The sequence below is a fragment of the Hermetia illucens genome, chromosome 1, assembly GCF_905115235.1.
Source record: "Hermetia illucens chromosome 1, iHerIll2.2.curated.20191125, whole genome shotgun sequence".
Taxonomy (NCBI): Eukaryota; Metazoa; Arthropoda; class Insecta; order Diptera; family Stratiomyidae; genus Hermetia; species Hermetia illucens.
In genome coordinates, this window is record NC_051849.1 from 140337985 (window position 1) to 140361275 (window position 23291).

The following is a 23291-nucleotide window of genomic DNA, read 5'->3' on the forward strand; positions in this document are numbered from 1 at the left end:
GTCTTTATCACTGCAAATTTTTGTAACTCTGGGATAAACTTGAGGAGGGTTTTTAGTCAATTTCCCCAAAAACATAGCAATATACTATTATTAACTTAATTTAAATAGATGCTGATACGGAGAGGATTTTGAAGCCAGGGCACCGTATAGAGGCAGCTTCGATTTTTTTTTCACATTTTTCGGTTGGTTGTTTTCTGAAAATGACCCCGTTAAAAAACTTTTGGCTCTACCACACTCCACGCCTTTAAAACAAATGTTAAATCTAACACCGGCTTCAAAAAGTACTAATTTGATATTCAACATGGTTTGATGAAGAAAAAAATACACCCCTCCTTTGCATGTAGGTATCCTCCCTCCCCCCCCCCCCCCCACCATAAACTCAACGTAGAAAAATGTAACTTACTGCATGAGTGCGTTCACAGTTCCCACCTTTTTACCAAATTTCGTGTCAATCGGTAAAGCTGTCTCTGAGAAAAATGCGTGTGATACACAAACGGATAGACAGACAGACATTGAACCGATTTAAATAAGATTTTGTTTACAGACAAAACCTTAAAAAGGCAAGATCAGTCAAAATAGTTTAGGTAGGATATTATATTGATATGCAATATTTATGAGTCGCAAATAAAATAAAACACAAAACTAAGCTTTATTAGATTGAAACCCCTGAAATGCGCAATAGAGATAAATGTCATCTTATTAGTTAGAATGCATGCGACTGGCGTTTTTCCAGATACAGAAGCAGCATCATAAACAAATAATCGGCCTTATACAAAATATTAGGTTTGTCCGTGAAAGGTTTCTAATTGGAGTAAATATAAAACTAAATAGTAATAACAAAAAAACATCTCAGGCAAAGGAAACTAAAAAACTTCGAGAAAAACTCAACAGGCTAGAAAATGTCAAGTTACAGCTTATCTCCTAAATTAAAGAATTTCAGCAGAAATACGAAATCCTCAGGAGAACATATCTCAAGCTAGCTCATTACCAGCAAAGTGCGGCAACTGCAGACTAAATAGGCTAGTAATATGCCACATAAATGAAGAAGAACTGACTGGAGAAACTGGTTTGATCAAAACAAGAAGAGCTTTAAACAAGTCGGAAAACCGTCGTCTCATTAGTATTTAGCACGTATCATAATATATGCATATATTATATGAAAATATCCATTTTCAAGTGGCATTGACATTTAGTCTTGAATTTGCACAGAAGCGACAGCGTTGACCTAGTATAACTTCGTTAGTAATGATGCGATTTCTACCAAATTTGGCAGGATCAAGCTCTATGATGTAGCATACATTGCCGCAATTTTGTGATTCTAGAATGAAATTTCGTGATTATAGGGTGAACTTTTCCTGTCAATTACTAAAAATTATATTAATGTACTATTATTAACTTTATTTGAACAGGTATCGATATAGAGGGTATTTCGGAGCCTAGGCACCATATGGTGACAGGCCCCTGATTTTTTTCAGATTTTTCGGTTGGGTAGTTTCTGAGAATGGGTTCGTTAAAAAAATGATCACTTTCAACCCCCCGTACTCCCTTACTACTACTACTTTTCCAACAAATGTCGAAACTAAGACCGGCATCGGAACGTACTAACCGAGACCTTTAATTTGATACCCCACATGACTAAATTTGATGAACAAAAATTTACACCCCCCTTTTGCACGTATGGGCCCCCCCCTCTTAAATTCGACGTAAAAGAATGAGGTTTTGTTTCTACACAAAACCTTAAAAAAAAAGAATAGCAGGATCATCAGTTTCGTGGAAATCGATAAAAGGGAAAATGCAACTAGATTGAAACCGAAATTTCCCCCAACGATTAATATCAGCGAAATCGATAAGCACATAAAAGCTAAAAACCTACTAGCAGCAGCTAAGGTTAAAGAGTACTTAACAATTGCTATAAATAATATGGAAAGTATACATTGTAGATGCTGATGATCTCCAAAAACAAGGAAAAATTGAAATAGCACACGTACGAAGATAACAAGTCGGGAAACGGAAGGTGTACGCTTCAGATATAAAAGGTTTTGTGTATTGCTTACATAAGCACGTTTGAGCGGCCATTCGCTCCATTTGCAACTAAACGTAACGTTTCTGCATTTAATTTGTCAGGCCATTCACTTTAGTATGGTGACTTTCAAAGTCTTAGAACGTACGAAATTTGCAAAATTACAAGAAACTTGACCAACAAATTTGACCTATTGTAACTTTGTTAGTAATAGTGGGATTTGCACCAAAGTTTGCAGTATCATGCATAGCCTATATTACTGCTACTAGGATAAACTTAAGGGAGCCCGCAGTTAATTTAATACCCCACATGACTACACTCGATGAAAAAAAAATTACATGATAACATAATTTTTACAACGAAAAGGAAGACGACCATCGAATAGCGTTTCTGGACTTAGCAACAATAAGAAACAACAATAAACTCGAGTTCCATATATTTAAAAAGAAAACTTACATGCAGTGTACCTTACCGAGGACCTCAAAGCACACATATGGGCTGAAAATGGCGGCTTACCACAGTATGGTACACAGGTTGCTAGTGACAACATTCAGAGAGGAGCCCTTAGAAAGGGAAATAAACTACATAAAAGAGAGAGTATTACGTAAAAAAAAAGGAAAATAGAATGAATAGGGATCAACTCACAACACTTTTCAAACAGTAAAAGGGGATAATCCACCTATCAGAACAAAATACGAAATACATTTTCGAAACACAACTGAGCACTAAGGTTCTACCAAAGACAAATTGACAACAAGTCGGAATACCGAAAACTCGCGCTTCGAGTATAAAGGTTTTGTGTTCATCTTATGTAAGAAATTTCAACGCACAGTTTTCTATCCGTATATAGCTACAAATCCGACATATGTCTATATATTTTTCAAACTACGAGACATACGTACATATTACAGCCATAGATATTACGCTCACCCTAAACAAACAAACTGTCTATTTCCGAATACTGTACACATATATACACGTATATAAATTGATCGTATCCATATTTCCGATTACTTCTTATATCTATCTGAATTAGGCAAGTTCATTAGCACATTAGCAATGACTAAAAAACTAAAACAATTCTTTGCGACCCCATTCATAAGAACTGATTTCGTTCTGGTATTGATGAATTGAAATGTGATGATGACGTCATACAGGTTGTCGAGTGCACGAAATTCACAAAAATGGTAAAGTTTCACCCCCTATAACTTTGTTAATAATAGTTGGGATGTTCTTCAAACTTGACCAAATTGTGCACTATGTTCTTCATTACACGCTTGCCAAATTGTGTACTTCTGGGATGAACATATGAGGGGGTGCCGGGTAAATTTCTAAAATGTGGATATATATATCGGAACCGGATTTTTTTTGAGGCTTAGATTTCATAGAGATGCGCCACTGTGATTTTTTTCAGATTTTTCGGTTGGATAGGTTCTGAGAGCGAGACCTGTTACACTTTTTGGGGGTCATATTTGGAGCCCTCACTCTCCTATGTTTCACCCAATATTAAATATTGAAACAGTTTCAAAAAGTACTAGTCTTTCATTTGACAACCCACATGGTTACATTCTGCGAAAAAAAAACTTGCACCCTTCATTCACATGTATGGGGAGCCCCCCTTAAACTTACACTTGCGGCATGTAAAGGGAATACTAGATTACATACTCTCACCAATTTTCATGACAATCGGTCTAACCGTTTCCGAATAAATCCGGTGTGACAGACAGACAGATGGACAGACAGACATACAGACAGCGGAAAGCAAATGCATCATCAAAGAAAGGAGGCAGGCAACCTTGAATCTCGCTGAAGGAAACTGCGCAATGAGCTTGGTAAAAAAAAGTAAACAAACAAGAAAGCAGCAGGTAGTAAAAATAGGGAAAAAATAGAAAACAATTACATGTTAATTACTAGACTTAAAAGTTACCGTATAAGTAGGCATAGTTTAAGGCAGATCTATTGATTAGGTATTATCACTGATGAAGGAGGCACGTGGTCTCCGAAAGAATTGTATGCTATGCCAAATAAAACATTTTCAGAATAAGGAAAAAAACCTAGTTCTTTTCTCAGTCTATAATCAATGTAAAAAATAAAAACATGGACACAACTTAACTCACCATTTTCGGTCTCTGCACATCTCCCCTTTGCGACTAATGCCAATACTAAATACCAGCTAAAATACTAATCGAGCCCGTTCATTTGATACCCCACATAACTACACTCGGTGAAAAAAACTTATACTACCCTTTTACATGTATGTACACACAAAACCTTAAAAAGGAAGACTTCGCTAGACTATATAATATATTGGAAGGCTCCTTCATTTTAGGTGACTTTAATGCATAAAATAGATTCTGAGGATCCAGGCTAACACCATCCAGAGGCCACCAAGTAAATCTACATACTGACCGATTGACGCCACAAAAACACATCATACCATTATTTTCTGTCTAACTAGTGGAATCTCAAGAGAATACATCCATATTCTCAATAATGTCCGATCACTTGCCTGTTATGATGTTGCCCAGTAAAACCGTGAGGAGAAAAGATTATCGTTCCAGGCTGACAAATGGACAAAGTGGGAAACATTCAAAAAGTGTATACGAGAAAACGTTTGTGTAATTGACCCAATCATCAATACCGCTTATCAACTCGATGAAGAAATCGATCTGTTAACAATGAAAATGCAAGAGGAAGCTTGAAAAAACACTCCTGCTCATTATGATTTAAATAAGATATATACTGGCTGTTCTGCATGGATCAACGAACAAATTGCAGAGAAACGTATAGCACGTAAACTATGGCATAGAAACCGCACAAAGAAAAGGAAAAAAATCTTAAACTTCCGGTCAAACAATCTAAGGGTCTTACTTAATCAACGAATGAATGAGTACATTAACAGATAATATTTCAAAACGGAAGCTGGGTTCATTCTACAAAGGACAAGGCAAATCTGTTCACGAAGCATCTAGAAAATATCTTACAGTCTCTTGATACTCAAACGTCTACAAGCCTAGCTCCAGCCAGAAAAGTTGATTATTACTTGCTGAGGACACAAAAAGTAACAGCCGTGATACGAACTTATTTCAGGGAGAATATTGAAAGAAAGAAAAGGGGCCAATCAAGTTGCTACAAATAACACCATGCAATGAAAAAAAGTCACTCATACTCCTAGTAGAGACCTCTGTTATGTATGTCTAGTAAACAACATAAATCAAATTTACAGTTACATGTCACGTCGGAAAAGGAAGATAACGGGAATTTCACTTTTTTTTAAAATACTTTCTGTTAGTTAAGTTATTTGAGGGTAGTCATAAAAATGCATGTTTGTTTGCACAAAAATCACCACTCAGATTACTCTTGAAAGTACACATTGGTGTATGCGTTAATTATCCTAGCTTATTTTGTCATGGTTGTGGTCAATTTACACTTAAAAGTGAAAAAAGCCAATTTCTCCCTTGTTTGAGAAGTTCTGCCAAGCTTATTTTAAGATTGTAGTTATGGTTGCCTAAAATCTGTTGGTTTAAGTGCTATAAATATTTGGCGGGTTGACACAAGGATACTGTAAAACAGATGCCTTTTGGTGTACCGATGCAGTGGCGTGACTCCGTCTGTTACTACTGCTTGACAACTGTGACGAGTTTTTTTTTTTTAAAATCAAAACAGTCAGTGAAATGTGCTAATGTGTCATCAATGTCAATGCCACTACCACATTTTCCAGACATTCTAGGACCGGACAGATTTTCCAATTCTTCGAAGCAAACCGTTCTAGTGGAAAGGTGGTATTTCAAAATCAAACAATAAAAGAACCACACTTGTACGCCAACCAAATTCTTTGTTCAAAATAATATCAAACCAGCGTATCCCGATGACACATCTCAGACAAAGGTTCACAAAGGCAAGAAAATTTTGAGTAACATTCGTGGTCACTTCCCATATAGTGATACAGAAAGGACATTAGCACCAGTCTCAACTTGATTCAGAATTGAAACCAACCAGATCGCGGTCGATCAAACTGTGTATTTTAGCACACAAATACCTCTTCAATAGTCGCACCCAGGACGGGTGTCTTTTTTGGAATCTGAATGATCCTCCTCTTTTTCAACTCTCTGGAAAAGATCTCGGATATCCAGGATTTCCAAATAAGTGAAAGTAGCAGATATCCCTGCAGAAACTGCAGGAGCAACAATGAGTAACACTGCGGAGAAACCATCAAGCCCAGATTTACTCTGTTTGAGAGAATTGATGGTTAAGATTGTTTCTTTGCCATTTGGAGGAATAGTGCATATTCGCATGTTGCGATGACTATCCATTTCATTCACAAGAGGCGGAACTTTACAAGAGTCAACCGGTTAAAGACCACTATGAAGTTGCTCGACATTGTGGATTAGGAGTTGATCAGCGTTAACATCGCTCACAGGACCATGAAAAGATCTGTGACAATATGCAAGTTCTTTCGTGATGCGGTATACAGTTCTGAAATCATTACGGCAACTTCTGCTTCCCTAACCACCGCAATAATAAATTTCCGTTCATCACGGTGCATACCATGTTGAACTTCCTGTGATTCCACCATCACTCGTAGCGATCAATAAAGCCGGAACTTGGGAGGTTGCAGCTCTCCAATCCTGTGAGAGGTTGCAGACGCAACACGCAAAAGGGAAGGCAAGTGACCATCAGATGTTCATCCCTTACAAGACCAATTTCAGTATCTCTCTTTTTACACACATGCAGAAGACAATTCTTAAATCTACTCCTGATCGCAAAGTGGTCAATCAGATTACTTTTACGGTGTCGGTCAGTTGACCTTATGGCAAATGTTGTACCTGAAAAAATGTTCCACTAATGACTAGGTGGCGGAAGTTGTAGAAATCCAGACATCTCTCATTATCCTTACAGTTTCTAAGACCGTGTTCTCCGAGTACAAGTTCGACCAAGGTGTTGTCAAAGTCCACCTGGGCATTCAGATCACTCATCAGGATCACGATATCACCTTTAAAAAGTCTATCTTGAAATGTGTACGATTACCCATAGAAAGCATCCTTTTGCAATATCCTGTCACTGGCGGTAGCCGTCAGCAAAAATTCGATGCAGAATCCAAGCATTCTTGGTACCCTCAATGGAGATTCCAGAAACCAATCATAAGCCGTTTTCGGTACTCAAAGGTTGTAGCCGTAATGTTAGTCCGTATTCGTTGCGTTGCTGACGTTTCGATAACAGTATAGTTCGAAATTTGGAAGGTTACTAACCTACAAATTTTTATCCCTCTCTAATTCATATTTCTTGTAATCGGAGTTCTCTGGCCTATAATAAAATCCAGTAACGAACTTCTGCGTTGACATGGTCGCGCAGACAGAAAAGACAACTCCATTGCCAGGATTGCCAACGCATGAGTCACCCTAGATATACGCGGCTTAGTACAGTCGACGAAGAGAACAACCAAGAAGCAGCAAGCAACTGAAAATCGACAACAATGAGGCGCAGGTATGTCTGACACGTTTTACATAGGAGTCATTGGCAACAATACATTCATGAACCTTAAAAATGCTGAATTAATTGTTGAAAGAAATATTTTGATACAGTGCAGTCAATGGGCTGTAATACTTCTGGAAGATTTGAAAAAACAAGATTTTGTACAATTGTAGAACATCTAGCGAACGCCAGCAAGATTCAATCATCACTGCGTTGAAATATAAAAACAGTGGGTCTTTAATACGGAACAGATCCTTTCGAGAGTAGTTTATGAATTCACCCGATTTTAATAAAGATAGCTTTTGTTGCCAAAAGAAAAAATATTTTCGCCGAAAAAACTGAACCATTGGGTGTACCCTAAGCTCACATCATCATCATCATCAACGGCGCAACAACCGGTATCCGGTCTAGGCCTGCCTTAATAAGGAACTCCAGACATCCCGGTTTTGCACCGAGTTCCACCAATTCGATATCCCTAAAAGCTGTCTGGCGTCCTGGCCCACGTCATCGCTCCATCTTAGGCAGGGTCTGCCTCGTCTTCTTTTCCTACCATAGATATTGCCCTTATAGACTTTCCGGGTGGGATCATCTTCATCTTCATACGGATTAAGTGACCCGCCCACCGTAATCTATTGAGCCGGATTTTATCCACAACCGGACGGTCATGGTATCGCTCATAGATTTCGTCATTGTGTAGGCTACGGAATCGTCCATCCTCATGTAGGGGGCCAAAAATTCTTCGGAGGATTCTTCTCTCGAACGCGGCCAAGAGTTCGCAATTTTTCTTGTTAAGAACCCAAGTTTCCGAGGAATACATGACGACTGGCAAGATCATAATCTTGTACAGTAAGAGCTTTGACCCTATGGTGAGACGTTTCGAGCGGAACAGTCTTTGTAAGCTGAAATAGGCTCTGTTGGCTGACAACAACCGTGCGCGGATTTCATCATCGTAGTTGTTATCGGTTGTGATTTTCGACCCTAGATAGGAGAAATTGTCAACGGTCTCAAAGTTGTATTCTCCTATCCTTATTCTTGTTCGTGTTTGTGTTTGACCAGTGTGGTTTGATGTTTTTGGTTGATTCGTCTTCGGTGCTGACGTTGCCACCATATATTTTGTTTTGCCTTCATTGATGTGCAGCCCAAGATCTCGCGCCGCCTGCTCGATCTGGATGAAGGCAGTTTGTACGTCTCGGGTGGTTCTTCCCATGATGTCGATATCGTCAGCATAGGCCAGTAGTTGGGTGGACTTGAAGAGGATCGTACTTCTTGCATTCACCTCAGCATCACGGAGCACTTTCTCGAGGGCCAGGTTAAAGAGGACGCATGATAGCGCATCCCCTTGTCGTAGACAGTTGTTGATGTCGAATGGTCTTGAGAGTGATCCTGCTGCTTTTATCTGGCCTCGCACATTGGTCAGGGTCAGCCTAGTCAGTCTTATTAATTTCGTCGGGATACCGAATTCTCTCATGGCCGTGTACAGTTTTACCCTGGCTATGCTATCATAGGCGGCTTTAAAGTCGATGAACAGATGGTGCAACTGTTGTCCATATTCCAACAGTTTTTCCATCGCCTGCCGCAGAGAGAAAATCTGATCTGTTGCTGATTTGCCTGGAGTGAAGCCTCTTTGGTATGGGCCAATGATGTTCTGGGCGTATGGGGCTATCCGGCCTAGCAAGATAGTGGAGAATATCTTATAGATGGTGCTCAGCAACGTGATACCTCTATAATTGCTGCACTGTGTGATATCTCCCTTTTTATGTATGAGACAGATTATGCCTCGTTGCCAATCGTCAGGCATTGATTCGCTGTCCCATACCTTGAGCACAAGTTGATGAACCACTTGGTGTAAATGGTCGCCTCCATATTTAACCAATTCGGCTGTAATTCCATCGGCTCCTGGCGACTTATGATTTTTTAGCCGATGAATTGTACGGACTGTTTCTCCTAAACTTGGTGGTGGCAGTATTTGTCCGTCGTCTTCAGTTGGCGGGACCTCCAACTCGCCGATGTTCTGGTTGTTCAGTAGCTCATCAAAGGTTGAGTACTTTGATGAGCTACTGAACGCTCTAATATGCCCATTCTGTCGGAAATCAGATTTCCCTCTTTGTCTCGGCAGGATGAGCATTGAGGTGTATAAGGTTTCATCCTGCTGACTTGTTGGTAAAACTTCCGCGCCTGGTGCGGTTGCTCCCTGTACTTTTCTAGTTCACAGACTTGTTGGTTCTCCCAGGGTTCCTTTTTTCGTTTGTGAAGTCGCTTCTCCGCTCGACGGAGTTCGTGATAAGTCTCTGCGCGTGCCCGCGTTCTTTGAGAATGCAACATTACTCGGTATGCGGCATTCTTCCGTTCCGTTGCTAGCTTACATTCATCGTCAAACCAGCCGTTCCGACTCCTTTTGCGGCTGGGGCCAAGTATATTTGTGGCCGTATCCATGATAACGTTCTTCAGGTGGTTGTGAAGATCATTAGTTGATCCTTCATCTCCAGGTCCTCTGTTGACTGCGGTGATTGCGGCATCAATTTCCCTCTTATAGGTGTCGCGGAGGGTTGTGTTGTGGATGGCTTCAGTGTTCACTCTCACCTGATTGTCAGAGGGGATTCTAGGTGATATTGTTATTCGAGCTCGGAGCACCATGCCAACGAGATAGTGATCCGAGTCTATATTGGCCCCCCTATATGTTCTGACATTCATCAAGGCTGAGAGGTGGCGGCGTTCGGTCAACACGTGGTCAATTTGGTTGAAAGTGGTCCCGTCTGGAGAGGCCCACGTATGTTTGTGGACCGCTTTCCGCGCAAACCAGGTACTTCCAACAACCATTTCGTGTGACCCTGCTAATTGAATAGTCCGCAGTCCGTTATCATTTGTTTTGCCCTAAGCTCCCGTCGATCGGTAAAACCACTACCAATAGGAGAAAAACGGAAGTTGATTTTAACACCGAAACATTATTCATTTGGTATATCCTTTTCAATTCGCCCTGCATGTCCTCTAGATACTACAGGAAAGATAACCCTCGGCTTATGCTGCGCGGTGCCGACCTTGCAATCGTTGTAAATGCAAAACGCATCGCCATGGAGCTATACGCAAATTATATTATATATAATTATAGTTATCACTGGCCAAAATGGTTCTGGTTTTGAAAAAGATGGAGGCGGCGACCCACATCACTATTCGCAGGAAAAAGAAAACATTGGCCGGCGACATCAATATTATGATGATCGATTCAAAGCTGGGTTCCGGTTATGATCGTGAGAAGACAACGAAGGCTAGGTCGCAAAATACGGGATACAAGGAATATCAAGTTATTCGAGCATAAATTTGCTGCACATATCGGTTTAGCAGTAAGTTATCAAAATTGTGAAAATTACTTTTTTAATTTCATAAATATTTGTTCTACAAATAAATATAAAGGAAATCAAACCATCATATTCAAGCAATTTACGCAGCTATATGAATTACCTGTTCTCTTAGTTTGATGATGTCCTCTTCAGACTGCGAAATTATTTGCTCCCAATCACTCTTCTGCTTCAGTAACTCGTCTAACTGCATTTTTGCCAGCTGCCCTTCACTCACCAATTCTTGCTTGGCTTGACTAACTTCATTACATTCCTCTTCGAGAACTTTTTTCTCAGTTTCCAAACAACCCAGATGCTTCTTTAAGGTTGTAATCTCAGATTCTAGACAGGCAATCTTTTCGGATGCTTCTTCAGATTGTTGACTTTTTTTAGCAGATGCTGTTTCCCACTCGGCTAAGCATAATTGGGCTTCTTTGAGCTTACCTTCCAGATTTTCTTTAGATGATTTTAATCCCTCTATGCATTCAACAAGTTGAAGATTATCTAACTCAATTCGTTTCATATTAGCAGCTAGACCATCAAGTCTTTCCTTCAAGTCAGTGTTCTCTATTTCATATTTATTGATTTTCTGCTTTAGTTCTGAATTGAATTGATTTAAATTGTCAATTTGTGCTACTGCTTCGGATTCTACCCTTGATTCATACTGTGCAGCTGGAATAGGTGAGGAAACATTTTGCGACTTATAATCACAAGATTTCTCACTAACATCTTTTGTTTCCCCATTCATAAGTTCCTCTCCGGAATCGCCCTTGTCTACGCTTATAGGTAATTCATTTACGATTTCCTCAAGTAAAGATCTAGCAAATTCATTGATTTCGTGTTCTTCGCACTTTTTTAGCAACACCTCATTCTCGTAAATATATTCCATTACTTGATCCGATAGTTCTGAAATTGTGCCCTCAAGTTGAACGTTTCGAGTCTGAATTTCCTGCATTTTCATGTTAAGATCTATCAGAACACCCTCCTTCTCCTCTAAACATATTCTATAGTCTTCAAGTTGGTCTTGTAACTTCTCAACTGTACTTAACTGTGTTATATCAATTTCTGGAGTTGGTTTCATAGTTGTTATTAGAACGGGCTCAGTGCAGGTTTTAGATATGGTTTTCGCTGTTGAATTTTCCTCGGATGCAGAGAGTAGATTGTTATCGATAACGTTGCGGGATTCGATTGCATCTATTAGTTTCCTTTCTAGCAATTGGATTTGGTGATCTCGTTCAGCTAGAAGCCCAACCAAATCATCTTCACGAGATTTTGAATTTTCCTTATGTTTCTCATATTCAAATTCTACGTCCTCTACGTTTTTGGAAGCCATCTGAAGGGTTTTTATTAGACGTTGATTTTCTTCTATTTCAATTTGGTATGCACTATGTTGGGTTTCTAGGAGGCAGACTTTCTCGTTCAATTCTGAAATTCGAGACTCCAACTCTAGACACCTGTAATAAGCAAAAGTGGATTTAAAATATGGATAATTTGAATTGACTTTGAAAAATTTATTTCGTTATAAAAAATGACAGGCCATTATTCGTAGAATTTATCTTAGCAAAGCCTACTCTACAACGTTTATTTGGAAAAAATAAATATAAGCAATTTCACAATAGTCCATTATTGAATTGGATTCGTGGGATATTTGTGTAATCAATTTATAGTTAACATTAATGCATGCGGTGTGGAAGATTGTTGGTCAGCATTGAGCTTCAACGAATATAATAATAAGAAATGTCTATTGAATAGTCGACGTCGTCAGGAAAACTGGAAGAATTCAGATTTAAGCTAAATGCCTGCATGTAATAATGTAATGACTACCTTGCGCGGTTTTGGCTACTCGCGCATCGTCCTAATTTTCATATTTGCCTTTTCGTCCCCTCAAACTGCTGCGGGCACCCAAATTTGGAGATAAAACGAGGTATTGTATGCTCTAAATGCGTTTTCTTTATGCAAAAATAATACTTTTCTGCCCATTGAGTTTGGATTTAAGGGGACGTGACATGTTCAATTTTTGTATTATTGATTTTGGTTGAAAATACATCTGAAAATCTGGTTAGAATATGAAAGTCATATTCGATTTTAAAAATCAATAGCCAGGGCGGCTCTCTATTACTTCTTTTATCCTGTTTTTCTCTTCATCTGCTTTATTTGTGTAGGTTACCCATTCTTCTGGAAATACCGGTATACGAGGAATAAAAAACTCACTATTCGACACTTAAAAAATAAAATTTGTTTTTTTTTTCATTATAAAATAAGCCGGAAAAACAACACAGACAACCGAAAAAAAAACAGAAAGCAGCCAGACAAATTTCATAAATCCTTTTAACATTAAAATTTCATGAAAATGTCTTTTTTCTCAAAAAATAAAGCGTTTGAAAAAAGTAAAAAAATCAAAATTTAAACCCGTCATATTCCCTCCCCCGTCCCTTCCTTGTCTTAAAAGGATAAAAGGGATAGAAATTTGAGGGCTAGTAACTTATAAATTTCGGTATTTTGCCGGTACCGAAACGTAAGCAATGCCTCGATTGGGGACTGACTTCACAGCTACGACCTTTGGCTATTGAAGACGGTTAATGATTGGTTTCTAGAATGTGCGCATGCTTCTCGACGATGGTATTGAGAGCCTCAAGATGCTCATTTTATTGTAGCACTAAGCGAAGTGAGATGTTGGGATACTGGAGAGTACTCCTCGTCCTCTTGCGGTAATGTACTTTTGTAGTCTGGAAAACCGAGTGTTAGCAGACACTATTCCAGTGTCAAACCGTTATGAAGGTTACAAATCGGCTTTGATAGGCTTTTGCCTGAAAAATTCCGGTCTAAGTTAAGGAATATCACCATTGTACACCGCTGCACACAAACGGAAATTTCCAATATAGCGCAGTTACATCCTAGCGGTGTGACAAACCTAACGGTACCTGGTTATTCTGAGTGCAGGCTCAGCATTCAAACTGGTGGATACGAAACCTACGTACAGCCTCTACCGAGTTGTAAAGCGCAACTCCACGTTTGAGATTCGAAGGACTCTGTCTATGATGTTAACATCACCACAACTCCCATTCGGGTCTACTACATGATATGTGAAGCCACCGTAATATGCAGAGAGGGACTGCTCCCCCAAATAGATACGAAATTATCAATGCTATCGACGCATTCAAACGACGTAAAGCCGCGGAGCTTGATGGTTTCCCTGCGGAACTCTCTCGTGCATCTCCTGTAGTTCGTGCACTTCCACTCATTAGTAAATCCGGATATTTTTCGAATAAATGTTTGTTTATTTAATCTCACTGATAACAGAGAGATTGGTATCGTGTCTGGATGTCGCATACCAGTCGACTCAACTGTGAATGAGTACCTGAGTCAAATTGGGGTAATAATCAGAGCCGAGCCCAATGATCGTCACGTTGCCTCCTAGTGCACCTTTATCATTTTGAATGAAATGCACATTCAATTGGATTGTCGCGACAACGATTATTATTACAATAAATTAACATCTATTGCATAGTTTTTTTATCACATTGTACATACTTTTTAATGTGTAATACTTTCTTTTATTCTATGCTTCCGAAAACCACCTACCAAACCATGCAACTTATCGGAATTCTACTGTTACCCGATCATTATCAACGCTAGATCAGCTTTCATCAATCCAATCTGAAATCCAAAATCTGAAAATCGAGACACCTCAAAACTAACATCAAGTTAAAGTTGTCCTGTGTCAATGTTCCTTCTGTGAGGTTATATGGGAGCAGTGAATAGAGAGAGAGAGAGAATAGAAAACTGGAGCATACTCCCCAGCAACGATTGTGCGCCGGATTTTCTTCAGCTGCTGGAAGAAGTGAATCAATCTGATGATGCACTTTCCTTTTCACTTTAAATGTGGGTGTGAAATTACCATATTTTAAAATATTTGGATTTTTGAGTAGTGGCTCTGGCGGCTTAGTCAGTGGCCGCAAATCAGCCTTGCCAGTGGATCAACACATATGGCATTTCTTACTAAAACTTCAAAACGAAACAATCTTTTTCTTGTTCTTCAGCCTTTGTCCAGTTCACAAACAGGATTGGCTCGTTGTGATCGATTTCGCCATTTGGCTCTTTCAAATACCTGATCTGGGTGCAATCTAGAGGCTTTTAAATCCCCATCCAGCGTATCAAGCCTCCATTTCTGCCGGCCTTTTGGTCGTTTACCATCGACTTCGATGTTCAGACTAATCTTGTGATGTAATAGCGATCGGTTAAACGGTTTCGAGGTGTATCGATCACACCGGATATATACGCATACCACCCACTTCCATTTTCATATAATAGAAGATAACCAGTCGAGCTTGGATAAATGAAATAAATATTGTTAGAAATTAGCAAATTGCAAAATAAACAAAGTTTAAGAATTTCATATCAATTCTAGGTGAATTCATGTCAAGTATCCAAGTAGCTTTCCGATTTGTAATATCAATGAGTTTAAGGTTCAACGCTGCAACGTCAAGTGGTTAAATCGTGCTGCATAAGACGAACATTCCTTTTTGGGACAAGATCAGCTTTGTTGAAAAACGTTAAGAGTTTCTTCCCTCTCGCAACTCCTCTTCGTTCTTGTCATGGACACTATTACGTTGGATACAAAATAGCCTAGATAATGCTCTATATCGATGATAAACAAGTTTCTCTGACATTAGGTATTGTAGCAGTACATACCACGTAGATAATGTAACATGCGGTCAAACGCAAGAGGGAACGATGCTTCTTTGAATATTTCTCCATGTGCAATCGTGAATTGTATATTGTTTGGCATCGTTAAACCCGAAACATCTCTTTTACTGAAAAGAAGATTTAACAGATAATGTCTTGGGAAGAAAATATAGACATATAGTCATTTCAATTGCCAAGGATCAGTTGAGACCTAGATCCCGTATCCAATTTTCTCCTGCCCCCCATCCCCGCGTTTGCGTTCATCCGACGCAACCCGTAATAAAAAGCAACAACAAGCAGAGAATATTAGCAAAGCAAGTTACAAAAAAATCGACTAGATATAATTGAATGACAAAATGGGGACTACGAAATGTTAATGTAAAAACAAGTCGGGAAATCGGAAGCTTGACGCGTCAGGTATAAAAGGTTTTGTGTTTCTATTTGTGACAAGCATACAGCAGTTCTCTATTGGCTGATAGTATTGACTCGAGATATTTAAATTGCTCAGCGCTGTCAGCTGCAGTAATCTGCCCAGAACTGAGCGAATTGAATATCTCGGGTCAATGCTATCAGCCAATGGAGAACTGCGTAATGAAATTGTTTCACGCATTAATGCGACCTGGATGAAGTGGCATTCGACAACTAGTGTTCTTTGTGATTGACGTATCACGGAATGTCTCAAATCTAAAATTTACCGCAATGTCGTCCGTCTGCCGCTCTCTATAGATCTGAGTGTTGGCCGACCATAAAAGACAATGAACGGCATCTTGGCGTAATGGAGACGAAGATGTTGCATTGGACTGGTGGCGTGGCACGTTTTGATTACATCCGAAATGAGGATATCCGCGATCGATATGGGGTTGCACCGATCGTGGAGAAACTCCGAGGAAGGCGTCTTCGATGGTATGGTCACGTAATTCGCGTTAACAAGAATTCACTTACCAAGATTGCTCTGAACATCGAAGTTAATAGTAAGCAATTAAAAGGCCATCCGAAACAACTGCGGCTTGATACGCTAGATGGACATTTCAAAGCCTCGTAATTGCATCCAGATCAGGCATTTGATAAAATAAAATGGCGAAACCGATCACGACGAGCCCACCCCGCTTGTGAAATCATTTGATGCAAAGCCCTGCATTGATAATAGACAACCTCATACGCTTCAGATTCTGAGTTTAATATTATTAGCAAATGCGAAGAATTTAACCTACAACAGATACAAACAAGCCGGGAAACCGGAAGCTGGACGCTTCAGGTACAAAATGTTTTGTGTATTTTTTAGTACGTAGCACGTAATATACCCATATATTATGTGAAAGTATCCACTTTCGGGTGATATTGACATTCATAGTCTTCAATTTTCAAAGAAGCAACAATTTTCACGTATTATAACTTTGTTAGTAATAGTGCAATTTCCACAAAACTTACTCTATATTATAGCCTACATCACTGCACAATTTCGTGGTGCTAGGATGAACTTAAGGGGGATTTCCAGCCAATTACAAAAAATTATAGTAATATACTATTATTAACTCAAATAAAGATATCGGTATGAAAGGTATTTCGGAGCCCAGGCACCATATAGTGGTAGCTTCCTGATTTTTTTCAGATTTTTCGATTTGGTAGTTCCTGAGAATGGCCCCCTTAAAGAAATGATCACTTTCAACCCCCGGAAACTGAGACCGGCTTTGAAAAGCACTAACCGAGCACTTTAATTTGTTACCCCACATGACTATATTTGATGAAAAAAAAATTTACACCCCAACTTTGGTGTTAATGGCCAGATTTTCATGAAATTTGGCATATGTATGCGAAGTATGGCCCCAGGTAGTCCCAGGATGAATTTAAGGGCAGTTTTTCAGTAAATTTCTAAAAGTTAAAAGGCCTACAAATAAGTTCTGTCGGGTTTTTCTTTAAATTTAAAGCTTTATTGTGAAAAATTGGTTATACATTCATTGTTCAAAGTATTGCCCATCGCTAGCCACAACTTTCATCCATCTTTCAGACAATTCATAGATACCATCGCGCCAAAAATTGGCATGCTTGGCCGCTATCCATTCATCGAGCCATTTTTTGAGTTCGTCGTAATTGGAGAAGTGCTGGTCAGCCAAGCCACGCTGCATCGACCGGAACAAATGGTAATCGGAAGGAGCAATGTCTGGAGAGTACAGCGGGTGGGGTAGGACTTCCCATTTCAACGTTTCTAGATATGTTTTAACGGGCTGTGCAACATGTGGACGAGCATTGTCATGTTGCAAAATAACTTTATCATGCCTTTGCTGGTATTGCGGCCGTTTTTTCTTGAGTTCGCGGCTCAAACGCATCATTTGACGTCGCTAGAGTTTGCCCGTGACCGTTTCGTTCGGTTTTAGCAGCTCATAGTATACCACACCCAGCTGGTCCCACCATATACACAGCATGATCTTCTCACCATGAATATTCGCTTTGTCCGTCGATGATGAGGCATGGCCGGGGTATCCCCACGTTGCCCGACGCTTGGGATTATTGTAATGGATCCACTTTTCATCGCCAGTAACTATTCGATGCAGAAAACCCTTCCTTTCTTGTCGCTGGAGCAGTTGTTCCCACGTGAAAAAACGGCGTTCGATGTCTCTTGGCTTCAGTTCATACGGAACCCAATTTCCGACCTTTCGGATCATTCCCGTTGCTTTTAAACGGTTGGAAATGGCTTGCTGAGTGACTCCAAGTGTTTTTCCAAGTTCTTCTTCCGTTTGCGATGGATCTTGGTCGAGCAATGCCTCTAATTCTTCATCTTCAAAAATTGTTGGCCGTTCGGCGCGCTCTTCGTCTTCCAAGTCAAAATTGCCACTTTTAAACCGTCCAAACCACCTCTGACACTTTCGTTTAGATAGAGCATGGTCACCATAAACTTCCACCAAAATGCGATGACTTTCGGTTGCTTTTTTCTTCATATTGAAATAATGAAGTAGAACTCCCCGCAAAAACACATTATTTCGTACAAAATTGGCCATTTTCGTTGATGAAAAAAGTATTGTTGTTTACAATTCAATTAAATAATTTATACTGACGTTTGTGCCTATTGACAGTAGCTTTCCGATCAATGTTTGGAAATGTAGATCAATGGAATAAAAAACACGCTACGCCATCTATTGTGAAAACCGACAGAACTTATTTGTAGACCTTATAGTAATGTACTATTAGTAAGTTTATTTGAGTAGATATCGGAATGGGACATATTTTGAGGCCTAGATTTCATCTAAGCGCACCATTCTGATTTTTTTTCGGATTTTTGGGTTGGGTAGTTTCCGAAAATGAGTCCTGCCTCACTTTAAGTGCGTACATTTTGACTCCTCACTTGTGCACTTTGCAATTCACGCCAAAACTACTTTTCATTTTATAACCTACACGACTATATCCTGCGAATTTTTTTTTTAATCCCCCCTTTCCATGTATGAGGAGCCCCCTTTAAACCCCACCTTAATTTATGTCACCCGCTGTATGCGTGGGATTTCATAGTTCCCTTCTATCCACCAAATTTCGTTCGGATCGGTTTGGCCGTTTTGGAGAAAAGTGCGTGTGACACACACACAGACAGACAATGAATCGATTTTAATAAGGTTTTGTCTTACACAAAACCTTAAAAATGAATGAAAAGAATAAGAAAATGTATTCTTCTTAGTTGGCATCTACTACTTATGTCTGTTTCCTATATACTTTGTATTGATATAAATAAAAAACGCTCACATGTAATCAGATGGACCCGAGTTCAGCTCCTAATAGAAATTTTATTTAGAAATTTTTCTCAATGAAAACGTTCTGTATTGAAGAACCTACAGTCCTACGCATAAGGTTTACTATAGGTACATTACACACCCATAATTCGTATTGTGTATAATTTAACTTTGAACCAAAATAGCGGTTTGCAGTATATAAAATTGAAATATAATTTTGTGCGAAATGTGCTCATGGAATGTGGGGGATTCCCTTAAATGGAAAGCATTCACATTATAATAAATTACGTATTAAGTATGTGAAGTTTCAATAAAATGGTAAAAAATATCCGTTCGCAATGTATCATGCAAAGAACTAAACTATCACGGAAATTACTCGCAGTTTTATCTCAAAAAAACATTTTGCTTAATCGGTTGTAACGAGCACTTCATATAAGTATTTGCAATGCAGTTTGGTTGGTACAAATACAAAACGTTAATTTCTGTGTACTGGTTACGTTCTTTAGTTTCGGTACGACAGTTACTCATCGTATAGTAAAAATGCACTCCGATTTGTAGTGAATAAACGAAATTTGCAGGCTTTCCATTCGTCAATGAAACCATATGCGGGTACCTATAGTGGAGGAGAGGTCTTCCTTTATTATAGTAGAACCATGACATCCAGTAACGACAAAAATAGTTTGAGTATCACTGGTTTGATATTTACATTCACTGCCACAATACAGTCAATTCTTCGCGAGTAAATAAAAAAGTTTTGATAATTGCACTCTCCAAAACTGACTACTTACTCAACATTTGAGCTTTTCAGAAACAATTAAAATCCGAATGATATTTTACCTGTTTACAACACCGGGAGGTCTTGTGACATACACCGAAGGTGCCAGAGGAATGTTAATCGATTCTAATGTGGAATATCTACCGACGTCATAGATACGATCGCGTCAAATGGCCGCCGAATGGATGTAAAGAAAAAATATTGTGAATGTGCACTGTAGTCGATGTCGAGCGCAATCAATTGTTTGCTGCAATTCCAATTCACTACGCGCGCTTGCATTCTTTAGTATGAACTGTACTTATTTTAAGAGAGTAATGGCGAAAATGCGCAATGTCGTTAGTTCAATCTCCTATCTATAGAAAGAAGATAGTGTCCAGATGAAAGTATTATTATCATTATTAAGAAATGTCAGTTTCAGGTGTAAACATCAACTCGCAAATGTGGCTCTCTCATCATGTATGAACATACAATGTTGTAAGCAAGAATTATCATGATCAGGCAAAATGAGCACGCTTGACTTTGAGCAAAGGTCTGATGAAAATAGAAGTGGAAGAGGAAATGTTAAAGGTACTTTCTGAATGAAGTTCTGCCGAAAATGAATTAATTGGTGACATGTGATGCGTTACTACATACGTTTTCGGGTTATTTGTACGTCAATGCATATTAGGTGTGAATTTATCAAAGAAATTCATTCTAACGAAGTAACTGTATTTTAATATGGCACGCCTCATACCTCTTCTCCATGATTAGATAAATATCGAAAGGTATTATATACTAAGGACATATTAAGGGGAGAAAATGAAACCAGCCGAAAAACTCATGATGATTTCGAACTATTGTTATAAAAATTGATGATACCATTCTCTGCTATTTTTATCCGTTTTAGTTCAATTGTCATCTTATCTTCCAGTTTATTAAGAGTTGAAGAAGATAGAAACCTCTACACGTCTCAGTGCCCAGTGGAGATAAAATGGTAGATTTTGCTTATAATTGACCCTATTAATATAAATAACACACATATAATATGGTCGTCAGCAAACTTCTGAATGTTTTTGTGAAATATATGAATGCTTCTCCGTTCAGTTATTTAAGAGTTTACTTAAAGTTGATAATGAATTCTGACTTTACAGGCTGGACATTTTGATTAGCAGGCATAGTAAGAAAGGAGAGAGTAGTCTTCCGCAAATAACCATCATTCCGATTGCGAGGTTTTTCTCCGCAACAGGAAGTTCGAATATTGTTTGAATCAGATATTCAAAAAGGATAAAAACGGTTTGCGTATGGGTTTGACTCGTCAGGCCCATCTACAGATTATTTAAGAAGGATATATGTATAAATACTATATATTTCATTTTCAGTAGATCTCAGGACGCCGAAATTTATAAATGGCCAAAAGATAAGTATTCGAAAATGCAATACAAAAGAAATTTCTAAAATCATTCTCATAAAGGATAGTACATTGTATCCAGTATAGATGGAAAGAAAACCGTTTTAGTCATAGTTAGAAGCTATATAAATATAAAACAGACTCCTTCAAACATTAATGAAACCAAGGATGCCAGTTTAAGAAAGCCAGTGGATAGGGACTGCAAGACATACTGGATATGCCGCAGTGTTTTTTATTGAAGGATCAATAAATAAAGAGATATTGACCTTTCAAGAATAAACCATATCACATATGACGTTGACAATGGAAACTCATTCAGACAGGAATGCACAAAAGATGACTAAAAGTGGTTGCTAGTTTACCTTAATAAAGCAAAACGACGCCATGCCGAGTACCTTATCGCAATCTGTTACATTATGATTTGTTCGGTAATTTTCTGGAAAAATGGTTCTGGCAATATGAACTTGCTCTTAAATCCTGACGAACTTGTTTGGAAAACAAAACGTTATTAAAATCAGTTTATTGTCTGCCTGTCACACGCATTTTTCTCAAAGAGAAAAGTGACACCAAATTTGATGGGAAGGTGGGAACTGTGAAGGACCATGCTTGCAGTGAGTTACATGGTTCTATGTGGAACTTAAGGAGAAGTCTCCATACATGCAAAAGAGGAAGTACATTTTTGTTCACCAAATATAGTCAAATGATAGTTGCTTACTATTGACTTCGAGACTGAACACGATCATTTTGTTTTTAACGACATTGGATGCATTTTCTTGATCGGCCCATCGGGAGACCTGTCACCAAGAGAGATGAATTAGGATTTAGCATAGTGGAATAGCTCCAACTACACTTTAAGGCTCTGAAATACCCATTATTACTATAATTTTTAGTAACTGTCTGTAAAATCCCCCCCCCCCCTATTCATCCTGGAATCATGAAATATAAATAAATTGCAGTAATATAGGCTATAATATAAAGCATGATCCTGCCAAGTTGGGTGGAAATCGCACTTTTACTACCAAAAATATAGTAGAACAAAGTTATGTATACCACTACAAGTGGAAGAAATGTCCCCTCAAATATTTTTTATAGGAAATACACAAAATCTTCCATACTGCGTCCAGCTTCCGATTTTCTGCCTTGTTTCTATATAAATACTTTATACGCTTTTAGCTTTTTTTTTTTAGAAAATATGCTGATTTTCACTCTTAGGAGAATAATCTTGCATATGGTCAAATTTCATAAAACAGATTGTTGGTGGTAGAGAAATAAGCGCCATGTCACATACCGATGAAAATTATGGTGAAAATGACTAATTACCTTCGAATTGCTTCCCCATTCACCGTACTCACCAATTCCCAGCGATTACTGGCTTTTTGCAGACCTCAAAAATATGCTCCAGGGAAAGAAATTGCACACAGATAAAGAAGCCTATTTTCAGAGCAAACACTGTTTTACAAAAACGGCTTCGAAAAGGTAGAGGGACGTTGGACGCAATGTATCACTCTTGAAGGGGTTTATATTGATGGATAAAGTCAAATTTCTAAAAAAAATTGTTTTTCTTAGTTAGACCCGAGACTTATCGAGTGGTGCGTTGTGCATGAGATTTCATAGTCTATATACTTTCACCAAATTTCATCTCAAAAACTGCATGCGAGAGACAGATAGACGGACATAAAATAGACAGTAAACCGATTTTAACAACGCTTCCTTCTACACAGAACCCGAAAAACTGGAAGTTAATGATGAAGTCTAAACTCAAAAAGGTGCTTGATTTAATAATGGATTAGTCCAACCGAATTTCGGTTTCAATAATGACGGCTTACATAATCACCAATAAATTTTAGAGTTGCCTATTGGATGGGCATCGTGCCCCCGCTGAGATCAGCTTTAAAAAGACTTTTTA

General features: G+C 38.7%; 1 protein-coding gene across 1 annotated transcript in view; it reads right to left on the reverse strand.

Annotated features, from left to right (window-relative positions):
- LOC119661246 (kinesin-like protein KIN-7I) overlaps positions 1 to 23291 on the reverse strand; it is a 51037-nt gene that overhangs the window by 3930 nt on the left and 23816 nt on the right. Inside the window, exon 9 of the mRNA XM_038070485.1 lies at positions 10949 to 12278. Within this exon, the coding sequence (XP_037926413.1) occupies positions 10949 to 12278 (1330 nt within the window). The remainder of the gene's footprint in view (positions 1 to 10948; positions 12279 to 23291) is intronic.